Source organism: Pseudonaja textilis, chromosome 6 (assembly GCF_049901715.1).
Source record: "Pseudonaja textilis isolate UNSWEBS1 chromosome 6, rPseTex1.2, whole genome shotgun sequence".
NCBI lineage: Eukaryota > Metazoa > Chordata > Lepidosauria > Squamata > Elapidae > Pseudonaja > Pseudonaja textilis.
The window spans coordinates 19,418,964-19,432,924 of NC_141995.1; the positions used below are offsets into that span (position 1 = coordinate 19,418,964).

General features: G+C 35.7%; 1 protein-coding gene across 1 annotated transcript in view; it reads right to left on the minus strand.

Moving 5' to 3' along the window:
• Positions 1–382: 382 nt before the first annotated feature.
• COL25A1 (collagen type XXV alpha 1 chain) overlaps positions 383–13,961 on the minus strand; it is a 269,830-nt gene continuing 256,251 nt past the window's right edge. The window contains exons 33-37 of the mRNA XM_087935959.1: positions 13,102–13,128; positions 12,137–12,190; positions 4,848–4,925; positions 838–876; positions 383–496 (exon numbers count right to left, since the gene is read on the minus strand). Coding sequence (XP_087792085.1) covers positions 494–496; positions 838–876; positions 4,848–4,925; positions 12,137–12,190; positions 13,102–13,128 — 201 coding nt within the window. The 3' untranslated portion in view covers positions 383–493. The remainder of the gene's footprint in view (positions 497–837; positions 877–4,847; positions 4,926–12,136; positions 12,191–13,101; positions 13,129–13,961) is intronic.

Below are 13,961 nucleotides of genomic sequence, written 5' to 3' on the forward strand. Positions count from 1 at the left end.
CTCAAGCAAGTTTGGGGAAATGGAGCAGTGATAGAGTTTATGAGGATGAACATGGCAACAGAATCATTATATTCCAATGGCAATCTATTATCAAGTTCATTTGTGGCCACGCAAATTAATGTAACCTAGTTCATGGCACTTCTTCTCAATGCTTGTCCACAAGCCAAATAAAACAAGTATCCAACCAAAAAATAAAAGTTAAAAAAAATCCCAAAATGTAAAAAAGGAAAACTACAGAAACAATTCAAATGTCTATGAATGATCACTCTATTGGAATTAGCTCTGTAGACAGAATATTTGGATTCTGTACATTTATTGCACAGTTTATATTTGCCAGATTGCAGCCATATATACACATGACTACTACAAACAAATAGAAGCAGTGCTATGTAAACATATTTCAAACTTGTAAAACCAATGCTTCCATTTTCAATTATAAATACTGGGGGTGATGTATTATATACACAACTTCATGCTTTCAAAGTTAGATTCATCACTGCAAAGAAACAAAGAAAAACATATTAGCAATATTAGTAGTGTTGTTCAAAGATATGTTTCAACTGTATAAATAATATTAAGCTGGATAAAGAGTTATATAAGTGGAGTTCTTCCCACAGAGTAAAGAACTCTCAGCCTATAGGAGTTAAAGGAGGGAATTTTCCACCTTTTCTTCCTGCTACAGTATGGAAAACGGGTTAGTAAAGGCAAAGCTTTTTTCTTCATTTGTTTATATTCTTTCCTTGGGTTGACTGATATTATTTTGTTTATTGATGCTTGATGGTATGTAATATTGAGAAATTAAAATTGTAAGCATAAGAGTATTTGAGTGATTCCCACCTTTTGCCAGCAACCAGGCATTGGTAACCCATCTGGCCCCTGTTTGAATAAGGAAAACCAAAGTATATTGTTAAGTTTGAAAATACACTGCACCCTTTCACTGCATACTTTCATCAGTTCATGCCTCAATTGTACTTAGGAAAATGAGCAAAAATCAAACAATATAACAGATGTAGTACATGGCAATTCTTGAAATTATTATGTATAGAATCATGTTCCCCATGCTTGCAGAAAAACAGTTAACTGCAACCATACGACTGTACAAATAGTCGAAGTCAATTCAGAGGAACAACATACATTAACAAATGTCTTATTCCATGCAAACATATTTATGGCTTTGATTTATATATAATAGTGATAATGGATGATTTTAGTTTTGAGCAGGATTAGTTAGTCCTTCTCAAGAAAATTAGATAGACTTGGAAAAATAAAATAATCAAAACAACCTTCCATAAGCAAGCATCGTTTCTGTCTGGAATGCACTGGAATTACTTTGCTACTTGAGAAACTATTCTAACTAATCTCTTTGTATTTTACAAAGTCTGCTTCAGTTGCTATCAGTTAAATCTATGGCAGGGGTGGGATTCTACCAGTTCACACCTATTCGCTAGAACCGGTTGTTAACATTCTAAGCAGTTTGGAAAACTGGTTGTCAGAAGAAATGAATGGCCGAATCCTGTAAGGAAGGCAGGAAGGAAACATTCTGGTGTTGCTTGTAGAAACTGCTTCTCCATTAAACCTTATTGCATTCTTGGCAGGACTAGACTTCCCATTTCAGAAACTTCTTTGGAGTTTTTTTTCCCCTCCTTTGCTGGTACTTTGCTTATATGGAGTGACCATTCAAAGTTACAATGGCACTGAAAAAAGTGACTTATGACCATTTTTCACACTTATGACTGTTGCAGCATCCCCACAGTCATGAGAGGCTAGGCGAGGAGATGCGTGCCTCGATGATATTGAGTTGGCCATGCCCAGCCAATAACATGACCACCAAGCCACATCCACTCAGTCATATGACTACCAAAGTACGCCCACCAACTAAGCCACACCCACAGAAACAGTTGTTAAAAAATTTGAATCCCACCCCAAACTATGGTGTCTATCTTTGACTCAAATCAGGAATTTTGTTCAAATAAGTTTAGTTTAGTTCTATTGTCTTAACTGTATTCTGATTTTAAATAGAGAGATTTCGCTCCTATTAACTTCATATCAGTTATATCAGGTTGAGTCAACACAGTGCATTTGGGCAATATTGCAAATAATGGCATATCTTTGTTCCGAAGGATAACAGACCAAATGTTATTCCAATTATAAGATACTGTAGTATGTTATCAGGTACTATTAAATTCTGATTCTGGATTCTGATAATTATCTATTTCCCATTGAGAAAGTTGTGGGATTATAAGTACATAAAATCGCTACTTGACTATATGGAAAGGCTTTATGTTAACAGTATTTGCTTGAAAGTTATAAGAAAATGAAACTAGTAAAATATTTATTTGAATGTTAGGATAAATTTCCCATCCTCAGTTTATAATTTGATAATTTGAATAAGGAGAGACAGTTTTGTGTAGTGGTTATGGCATCAGGTGAGAAGCTAGAAGAGCGTGAGTACTCGCGCTGCCTTAGGCACAAAGTTATGCCTTAGGCACGACTGTATGACCTTAGACTAGTTACTTTCTCTTAGCCCCAAGAAGGAGGCAATGGTAAACCACTTCTGAAAAACTTTTGCAAGAATCCTGCAGGGACTTACCCAGGCAATCTGCAAAAATTGGACATGACTGAGTATAAGAGGGGAAAAAAATCCTGGAATAAATATCAAAAATAGCTAAGCAAAAAGTTGCTAACAGGTGCCTTAGATTAGAAGATAGTTTTCACTGATTTCCAGACAGAACCAATACTGTACTGTCAAATATACTTTAAAGAATTATGAAGGCTTTATTTATTTGCAATAAAACATATAACAATAGGTTATTGTTAAACAATGAGAAACAAAATAAAACATGGACTTTATACTTAAAGACTTCCCTGACAATTTAGATTACAGATATGCTTTTAAAAATCCACTAAACTTTTCCATTCATTTTTAGAGAATCGTGCTTAAACTACACACAGTATCAAAACATGCAGATCAAATATATCTACCCTTTAAAATGTTTTTGGCATTTTCTAGAAATGTGTAGATAATGATGATTTAAAGAAAACATATTCTCATAATATTGAAATGTTTGCCAGATTGGTACAAGGGATTGGAAAGGGGTCAACAAGTAGAATTTTAGTATAGGTAGGTGCTTGAATTCATGCTAACAGAGAGTAGGGAACTGCTGTATGTATTGTGGGAAATTAAGATCCAAAGGAAAGACTGTTATGCTGGAAACATTTAAGAAACAGACAATAAGTGCTTTGGGCTGCAGGCCATTAATTCCTTATGAAGGATTTATAAAGCTTATTTTGAAGTGAACATAACATAACATTGCAATCTGTAGTAGGCGTGATAATGGGAATAGCAGATAGGTAAATCTATTCAAGAACATTTCCCTGTCAATATAACTTACATAACTATATGATTCCATGGAAGAATATTTATTATCTAATCTTAACAATCTTGGGTTATTAAACTGAGGGTAGAAACATAGAAACATGTAACTACCAATCTCAGTTGGTGTCTCCCCTGCCTACTGTAATGCATTTATATCATTCCACTCCATTATTGTAGGTAAATTCTGCACTCTTTGGAACTGTTTGCATTGATTCTTAAGCACACCGTGGGTCTGCCTCCCTGTCATCTATCTATTAGATAAGCAGAAGGTCAAGCATGGAGATAATGCTAACTCCAGATCATACCTTCCACTTGTTCACTCACTCTGTACATTTGCCCAAAAGCAAACATCAAGTTCTCAATTTCCTCATTTGCTTAATGAGAACAGATAGCAGTCAAAGCAAATAAATAGAATATCAGGAACAGGAAGCCCAGAGGTTGTCAAAGGATTAGTATGGACATTAAGAACTTGCCTAGGTTGGCTGTTCGTGCCCACCTTGCAAAACATTAACAGGAATAGACATCTAAGAGAGATTACTTTGAGACACATGTATTCGCAGTGAAACCATGCCCAGAAAAGTATCACTGGTTATGCACTTATGTGCTTTGAATGATTATTTCTCTTCTTTTCTTAGGCACATATACTTTGGAATCCTTGGTGGTTCCTGAGCTTGGTTGTTTGTTTGCAGATATTTCACTATACAATCAGTGCTAGTAAGTGTATGGTCTCCTCCCCTATTTATATATAATAGCTTATCTTGTCACTGTTGGTGGGAGTTGAGAACAAACCCCACATTCGCTAGCATGGTGATATTTACCTAGTTGGATAATGAAATATCTGCAAGCAAACAACTAAATTCAGGGAGCACAAAGGATTCCACAGTTTAACCCTGAGGAATTTCTCTTCTATTGGAAGCATATATTTCATTACTCCAGTGCCATTTAAAAAAAAACATAAAGAACATGCAAATATAGTTATGATTCAAAATCATAAAACCCACTTATGAGTGAGGTCAGATGAAATTCATACTTATGGGCGGGGCAAGTATTAATGTGACATATGATATCGATAGTTCAGTCATGGGGTACTGTGGATCTACTCTGTATCAGCAAAGAGGGCAGTTTCATTAATATTAAGTATGGCAGAACATGTTTTATTGGTGATGGGAAGGATGGGAAGAAAGACAGTCTTAAATAGAAAATTGCATTTCACTGCAGATGTTGGAGTAAAATAACTTCAGAACCACTGTGCAATGTAAATATGACTTGCCAGTATTATACTGCTGATGTTGAGAGGTGGAGTGGTCTCTGGATATTATTATCATCACCAAGGCAGGCTACTTTGATCATGCACATGCATGTATGGGCACATATAATGTAAAGCCTAGTTACTGTGAACTTTACATTGGAAACAGCTGATTAGAAATATAGGAATCACATGCAGGGTTGGAAGGAAAGAGCAATACTGTACCAATTGGCAAGGGGCATCCAGCCCATCCAGACCAGGTTGGCCTGGCTCCCCTTTTTCCCCCTTAATTCCACGGAATCCCTGTTTGTAAAGATTAACTTGCAACGTTACTAAGAAATGTCTTTTACATCAACTTTGCTGGAACAAGCAAATAGAAAAAAGAGGAGCAAGCTGACCAGAAGAGGACCACAGAAGAATGTGGATGCTTCCCTTCTAAGATTTGTAGCTGAACACGAGATCTATATGGCAAACATGAAGTTGCGTATGAGCCACTGTGCCACCAATTATGGAAGACTCTTCCATTCATTACAATTTGAAAAATTTCAGATGATATTTTCCTTGGAAATAGGCCAGATCATGATTGTGTTTAAAGTGCATGAAGTCTTTTCATGAATAACAACTTTGCTCAAACTGTAGCTTGCTCCTCTCTGCAGTGTGACATCTTGCTATATTATCTACTGTAAGAGGAGACATTTCCAAGAGATGAGTGAGACATACCAATGGACAAGGTGCATCTAATCCAGGGGCACCCTGTTCTCCTTTCTCCCCTTTAGGCCCCTTTTTGCCTTTCTTTCCCTTTTCCCCCTGTGGACACAATGGTTTGGATAAAACACATGTTTTATTCTTTTTCAGGGAATCAAAAAGATCTGTTTTAAAAGTTTTTGTTTGTTAGCCAATGAAGGGCTGAAATGACACTTACCACTGTGTTCTAGTTTGCAGGATGCATTAGGTAGAAAAATAAGTTATATGATGATCAGAAGCATTAACTGCATCAGTTTGGGTTTTGCTCTTCTGCGTTAATGCAATAACGATGGGCACTTTGAATCCTAAAGCAGGACTTGGAATTGTGAATTAGATTGAATTTTTTCATCCTAACAGGTCATCAAAAACTTGCCAGTCTTTAAAAAAACAAGAGTTTGTGATACGTTTCCTAACAGTTGTGTTGGGTTTGCTTTCCTGGGCTTGATTTTTTTGCAAGAAGATCACTGTTTTCCTCAGATAGATTTACATTTTATGGGGAAAAACATTCTGCTTATTATATGCACAATATAATAATATATGCGCTTGACTTTTTAGATATGACAATATCACTGACATTAAATAGTAAATCCCTGTCCACAAGGACTTCCTCTTTTTCCAATGGAAAGAAAAAAATATTTGCATATATCAAACTGCTGATATTTATAGAAATTCTACATCTGTCAAATATTAGAATGTGCAGAGATGGATAGATTGACATTGACAAGTAAGGAAAAGGAGGAAACTGAATATTTTTTGACATGGGACCTGTTTTATAAATGGTTGACTAACAGAATCAGAAGTTGAAAACATGAAAATGTAAGAAAAGAACTAATGTTATAAGAGAAATTTCTTAAAATGGATAAGTAATCATTATTTTAGAATTAATATAATTGTAATGGCTATTGCTGTAAATATTTTGATCATTATTTTCTAAAATAACATGTACCCAGGCAACATACTGTTCAATTGAAACTGCGATTTTTATGGCTTATAATATAAAAAAACAACTTTATTATATAAAAAAGAAACACTACATCTGTCCACGTGGGAACAATCCCAGTTAGAATAATCTTAATATACACAGAAGGCATTACTTTTAGAGCTAGATCAGCTTTTTCTAATCTGGTGAGGAGGTTTCTTTCTCAGAAGACAGATGGCCCAATAAATAATGTGGCAAAAATGTTACATCTCAATGTTCTAAACTGGATGCAATGCTAGAATCTCAGGGTTGGGTTCATAATAAGAAAAAAAGTTGGCCTTAATTTTAATGTATTCAGTTTGTTGCAAGATGTACCACTTGATTTTTCTTTAGGAATTCTATTAAGATTGCAACCAAACATGTTAGGATAATTCCTTTTTAAAATATTCAGGTAAAGGGCCTGTGTTAGGGATCAGCTTTCCCCTAATACAGGAGTGTCAAACTCGCATCGTCATGGTGTCATCACGTTATGCGTCACGACTTTTTCCCCCTTCGCTAAACCGGACGTAGGCATGACCAGTGCGTGATTTATCCACCCTGTGGGCTGCAAGTTTCACACCCCTGCCCTAACAGAATCATAATAGAAGATAAAGTCCAGTTTAACACAACTGAAAGGCATTAGATTGGAGCAGCCAATCAAGAAAATTAAGTGATAAAGTTCAATTCTTTGTCCAAACCTGCAAAAGGATTCTGAAGTTCCATGTGTCGTATTCTGATGCATTTCCACATTAGAGCTCAATATTCTAATGTACATTTATTGGCATCCTTCCTGGATTAAAATATTCATGTCCCTAAATTAGAAACTTTTTTTGTCTGAAAATAGGCATTCTTTCAAAGAAAATATGCAATATTTAGTTTGAGAGTTAACTCAAGAGTTATCTGTAAATAGATTTCACTACACAAATGCAACACTTGGAGACAAGAACAGTTTCCTGAGAAGAATGACTTGATCAGAAGGCATTGGAGGACACTTTTGAGAACTAATGTAGAATTGTTTTCACACCTGATCAGTTACAATGGTAAATGAGTTCCACGCTCACAGTCCTTAACAAAACCAAAAGCGACTCTAATTAAACACACAGACACACACAAATTAAGAATATTAGTGTAATGGAGATACAACAGAAAGACAGTTAATAGAACTAAGGAATGATTGTCAAGGTCTAAGCTGAAGGAAGGATTTAATTTGCAAGGAAAAGGGTAAAAAAGACCAGATGAATTTTAAGGAAACAAGGTAAGAGGAGAAGGGAGAAATGCATCTCTGGAAAGCCAGAGAAGATTAGGATGGTGTATAAGGAATAGACAGTCACTCATTTTCATATCAAAAATATGCATCCGTTTACAGCAGAAAATAAATATTTAGAACAATTGCTTTGTAATGATGTAATATTTAACACTTCAGTGCCTAAAGCAGTGCATTCTGAAGGTCACTCAGTGATTCCCCCCTCAAAAATTAGAACCTCACTTTAAATTAACATATCCAATTATTGTGCTAACATATATTTAAAAAGTGAAATTGCACAAAATGCACAATGTACTATGGCATAAGACAAAACATCTAATGAGTGTCAAACACAGTTTCATGGAGAGATATACTGTATTATACCCTACGACTAATACTTATTCATCAGTTTCAATAGTAGGTCAAAATATGATGACCTTTAAAATGGTGAGGGAAGTTCTTAGCAGTAATTGAACAATTGCAGGTATAACTTAGAAACTATGAGTCAAAGAAATTAACTATGAAACATTGCATTTCCATTTAGGCTAGATCAACCTGGCAAACTTTATCTTTAATATTGATAATTTAAGTTCTACATTAAAAAAACCAAATATGAGTTACAAACAGGGCTAACTCTGACCCTAGGGAAAAATCAGACAAAAAAGTGCTTTGTATGCCACTTTGAGCATGAGTGAATAAAGATGTTACAGTACATAGAAACAAAAGCAGTTTTCAAAAAAGGAAAATAAACAAATCCTGATTGTAGATTCTGACCAAACCATGAACCAGAAGAGCCAACCAAAATGGATTAGAATAATTTGAGAGGACAATAAATGAAAAATAAATTTATAACAGATAATCAGAGTTGGACGGGACCATCTAGTCCAACCCCCCGCCCAAGCAGGAGACCCTACACCATTTCTGACAAATGGCAGTCCAATCTCTTCTTGAAAGTCTCAAGTGATGACGCTTCCACAACTTCCGAGGGCAAAGCTGTTTTCACTGTCAAAAAGTCCTTATTTCCAAGTTAAATCTCTCCTTGTTCAGTTTCCATCCATTAAATTGGGCCTTTTAATATTGCTTATGCAAAAATATGGTTTCCCACGCTTTTCAAATTTGACAGGAAATTATTATGTGGAACATTTTTATTGATACAAGATTTAGAATTAAACCTAATGTTTATGAGTTTTAAATAGTATACTAAATTTTTTGAAAAATTTTAAGGTCAAAATTTAGTTTAAATATTTAATTCCCTATTTGCATCTAGAACAGAGGTCTCCAAACTTGGCCACTTTAAGACTGGTGGACTTCAACTCCCAGAATTCTGCAGCCAGCTGGCCAAGTTTGGGAGCCTCTGATCTAGCATATCTAGGGCTAATTATTTAGTTTCAAAAGCAATTTCATTTTGCATTCATTTTGGCACAATTAACTCCATAAGACAAATTTTGACCCGACTGAGCCAGTCCGGCCTTCTTTTACAATTAGCTCAGCCAGCAAATAAATGATGACTGGGAAAAGCAAACATCAGGCAATGATATTGTATACTATGATGCAATATTTTTCTTTCAGGATTGATAATAGTTCTCTAAACTCTAACAGTTCTTCTTTGAACAGCTATTCTTTAAACATGTAAGCATATAGTTTCGCCTTCAAAGCAATATTCTGTTATTCTATGGGCTGCATCTTATTTTTCTCAAGATGATTTCAAAGATCTTCCAATTATTTTTGAACCAAGTGACTCTGAGGTTATGATCACATAATATACTTACTGACATTCAACTTAAAATTCTGGCTGCCTAAATTACCTTAATATTTGCACAATACACAGAATCAAAAATTAACCACACAGGTAAGAGGCACACAACAATCTGGGGTTTAGTCTCTAATCTAGTGCTTTCCAAACCTGGATAAATTACCCCAAGTTGGATAAAAGTGTTTTTTTTTCCCTTGGGTAATGGATGATGAACCCATTACCCAATCACGACAGGGACATTTAAATAAGGACTTTCAGATAAGCAGTAACACAGACTTTTTGATAAGCGTTTTTGGTTGTTGGAAGAATTATCCATCTGGGTTCACTTCCAAGTGAGGAAGAAAGACAGTGGAAACATGGTGACTGCTTGGAAAGATGGTTTAATGGTGGACAGGATCACATGCCTTGGGTGAAGAAAAAAGGAAGGGCTGAGATGCTGAAAGTGCCTGGGTTTTATACCCTCTGTTGGGATTTGAATTTGAGCTTGTATTCTGATTGGTTGTCAGACTCCCATGGGGCCATGCAGGGGAAACTCTGTAGGCTGTTCTGAGTCCCAGGCTTGGTTGAGCCTTGCTGGATGATGATGTAATAAAAGGGCTTTAGGCAATTCCTATTATAGCTCTACCTGGAGTAGATCTTTGTTATGTAAAATAGGCTGGCCCATTAGCAAAGGTGGGGGGGCTGAGTTTCTGTCTCTTTGGTGAGTTTCTGCTTCTGAGTTTCTACTCTTTTTAGAGGAAATATTCTGCCTTTTTAATATTTCCTAGGATATTTCATTCTTCTAGGAGAGGGTAGGTTTTAATTTCCAACAGGGTAATGAAGGAAAAAGTTTGAAAAGCACTGGTCTAATCTGTGACACATTACAAGTAAAGTGTGAATTATAAGAAGCATCTTTTTTCATTCACTTCAACCCAGCTCTAAATCTAGTATCTTTGATAGAGTTATAGGGTCTGCAATTATGTTTATGATCTCTCATGGAAGCATACATTTGGATAGCAAAATAAATTGGAAGAAACTAACAAAATAGCTCGTGGCGAAAATGGAAGTGACCACTATTATTAAAATTTACTGCACTTATATTTTTCTCTCTCCCTCCCTGAATGTCCCTGCTGTACACTTTTTAAAATGCTACACTTTAGAAGCACTACTGTTTTATCACTTTGGCAAGCACAATTTAAAAAAGATTGAACAGGTTGGACCAAATACAGTTTCTAGAAAGTGACAAAGATTAGTGCTGAAGGTGGCTAGTTTAGTTTTCCACTCAGACATACAGTTTGATTGTTGCTCCCTGTGCTATACTTCATTGTTGCAGAAGGTGGTGCTGCAGCCCTTTTATATTTCATTCTATTAGAAATTGTTCCAGGGAATTGATTTTCCCAACATACTCAGCAGGGTAAACATGAAAAGTTTGGAAAATGAACTAAAGAAGGGAATAAGCCTAAATAAAGTCTTGGTACGAAGCTCATCAGGCTATTTCAAAGCAGATTTCCCAATTTAGGTTTTTATTTTCTGCCCAACCCCAATGAAATATTACAATATTGTTTATCCTACAAAATGACTTGTTTATCTTTCAACTCTTTTATAAATTACACAACTGAAAAGAAACAGTTATGCTGCTTATATCGCATCTAAAGTTGTATGGCTTCTTCATCCTCTATGGCTAGGCATTGGGAATGGATGAGTCAAGGAACAAAAGCTCAAGATAACAGTGAATACATGTAGGCTGTATGAACATGGATTTCCATTCTGGCTGGATATAGGCTTTCTCCAGTAAAAAAAATCATGCCTAATGCATGGTCATCAGAATTGGAACTAGGGGAAGCTGCCACTTCAAGGGCATAGACTATAGTGCAATATCCTGCAATAATCAAGACTTTTTTCATCTTTATAATGTGAGAAATAAGTACTACTGCAAGTTTCTTTCTTTGCTTATTAGCAATCTGATACAACCTACGTGCAATTTTGACTTTTGCTTTGAGCTGTTTGATGTGAATTCCTGTAATATTTTGTTTTTGCTATTTCAGAATCAAAAGCCATTTGAATTTTCACAAAAACCTAAGGAGAATCAATTGGTAATCCGCTGGGATGTCTTAAATACCACTCATTGAACTAACTATCTACATGTATAACTGTTTGGGGTACATATTAGTGCACAATGAAAATAAAGAACTGGAGAGAGAGGTCCATGCATGGGCTGGATATGTGCATGTATTCCAGAGCTCCCACACTGCATATCCTAACAGAAATTCAATGATTGTACGTGAGGGCAATCCAATGACAAGCACATTGAAGCTGTCTCAATAGGACTAAGTGCTTTAATTAACTGTTTAGCTATCACTTGCAGTAGGAATCCGATGCAATTAACTTCCTCGGAATTAGTCCAAAGTGCTCCTAGCTTAGTTTTCATCCTCTCAGCAATAAAACCAGGTGCTTAAGAAGTATAAATACAGCACACATTTATTTGAAGTCTGTAGCCCTACCAGTATATTGATTTACAAAAGCTGTCACTCTGGCCCAGAGTCTCCTTCCTATTGCTCTTCCAATGTCTCTTGACAGTAACTAAAGTATAAACAAACACAGACTGCAAGGAGTCTTGGAGGGAGAAAACCTTTCCCTGATTATAGAATATGCTGATTTTGGGGGGATCTGGATGGAAGCTTGGTTTCACGTTCTGACAAATGACTTTGTCTAGTAGAGCAGTAATAGGCCTTTTGGCACACAGAAGGCAGAAAGTCCAGCTTAACGGGACAAATTGTAAGAGAGAGCAACTGACTAAGCTAAGTAATCAAACAACAGTTGAATAGCATTGAGGTCACCTTTTCTCCCTTTTCTCCTACATCACCCTTTTCTCCACGTGGACCAGGGAATCCCTATAAAAAATGAACAAAAATATCTCTATTGGCTTCTGTATATTGATATGTGGGTTTATTTATTTACTGTAGAGCTATATGAGATGCACCCCGGCAGCCCCACTCCCAAGAACACTGCATCGCGTAGTTTGAAACTAAAAAAGAATTGATAGAAAATTACCCTCGTTTTCCTACATGCAAATTAGTGCTGGCAATGTTCAAGGACAAATGCTTCATAGAGGTTTAGTGGCACTGAACAAATGGGCAGCAGCATTCTAATTAACTTCTTTCCATTCCAAAGAATTTGCACAAACTGGAACATCTAACTGCAGCTTCTAATTTAATTCTGATAAGATATAACTCAATTGCAGTCAGCATGTGCAATCAAAGATGCTGTAGCAATCTAGAAACACTAGTTCCTTGTGGGAACAACTTCCCTTGAGGTTTTCACTGTTTTAGAATGCAGTGGCAGGGTTTTTTTAAAAAATGTGTGGTTTATGATAAGATGATTAAAACACCTCAAATCTTGGAAGAGCTGTTGCTGTAAATAGGAATTGCCTTATAGTGATGTTTTGATGTGGTTGCATTTCCAAGCACTAACTGACTGCATTTGTAAGGTTTGATGCACTTAGTAATATGCTTATAACAATACAGAATTGTATGAACATTTGTCATTCCGTGGTCATTTATCCGTGCTCTAGTTAGCATCAATTGCTGCAAAACCATTAGGGGTACTATTTATGGCAGTATTATTATTTTTTTCTCTAGTATTATTTTAAGACAAACAACAGTACAATGTTGAGTATAATCTCTGCATGATTGTCATGCATAGGAAATGGGATAATCTTCAACATGCTGTAAGCATGCGACTATTTATTAGAAACAAATGTTTACCTACCACACAGACAAATAGGTGATCAATTATTACTTACATCAAGGCCAGGTTCACCATCTTTGCCCTATTAAATAACCATAATAGTTTTGTTAAGCTTTCAAGCTCTTATAAAACTTGAGAGTGGGGTTAAATATTTGCCTGGATTATTCAGATATGTGCTGTGTACAAAATACAATTTTGAATCCAAAACTGACTTAAGAAGAAGCTCTCTGAATGAAGAACGATCACATACGGTGCATTTATCCCTTTTATAATTTCCTCTTTTAAACATGAGGAAATATTTAGGTATCACTTAGGGTTATTATTGTTAATTATGCTCTTGTTGAAGCAAAATAGTATGAAATAGTGAATTATGATATATTTCAGCAAACCAGAGTTAATTATTTGTTAGTTTAGACAACATGTGAAGCAAAACATGAAAATAAAATCTTCTTATTCCAAGTTCTGATAGAGCACAGAAAAGGAAGAGAGTAGAAATCCATGGCACTGAACATGTTCAATGATAATTAATATCAAGCAATTTAAATGTCAGGGAATGCCATATATGTATGTTGATTATTACATTAGAACTCCTACTCAGGTTACTCTGCAAGTATGGGTTTGGATAAAGCAAAACATCATTTGAGTATATTCTGTCTTATTGATCCTTGGGATACTGGAACTCTTTAGAATTGAAGGACATCTGCTAACAATCACACCACATACAAAGAGGGAAACCTCTGAACATGTCTAATATTGATCAAGTCATTTTAGTAGCAATGCAATCACTAGAAGAAAGCTCAGAAGCATCTAAAAGAATGCAAATTGAGGCTCAAAAAAGCTTGTGTCTCTTAATAATATTTATTAATTAGAAAGGGTGCTACCTGATTCTGATATTTTTTGTCACTAGAGACTAAC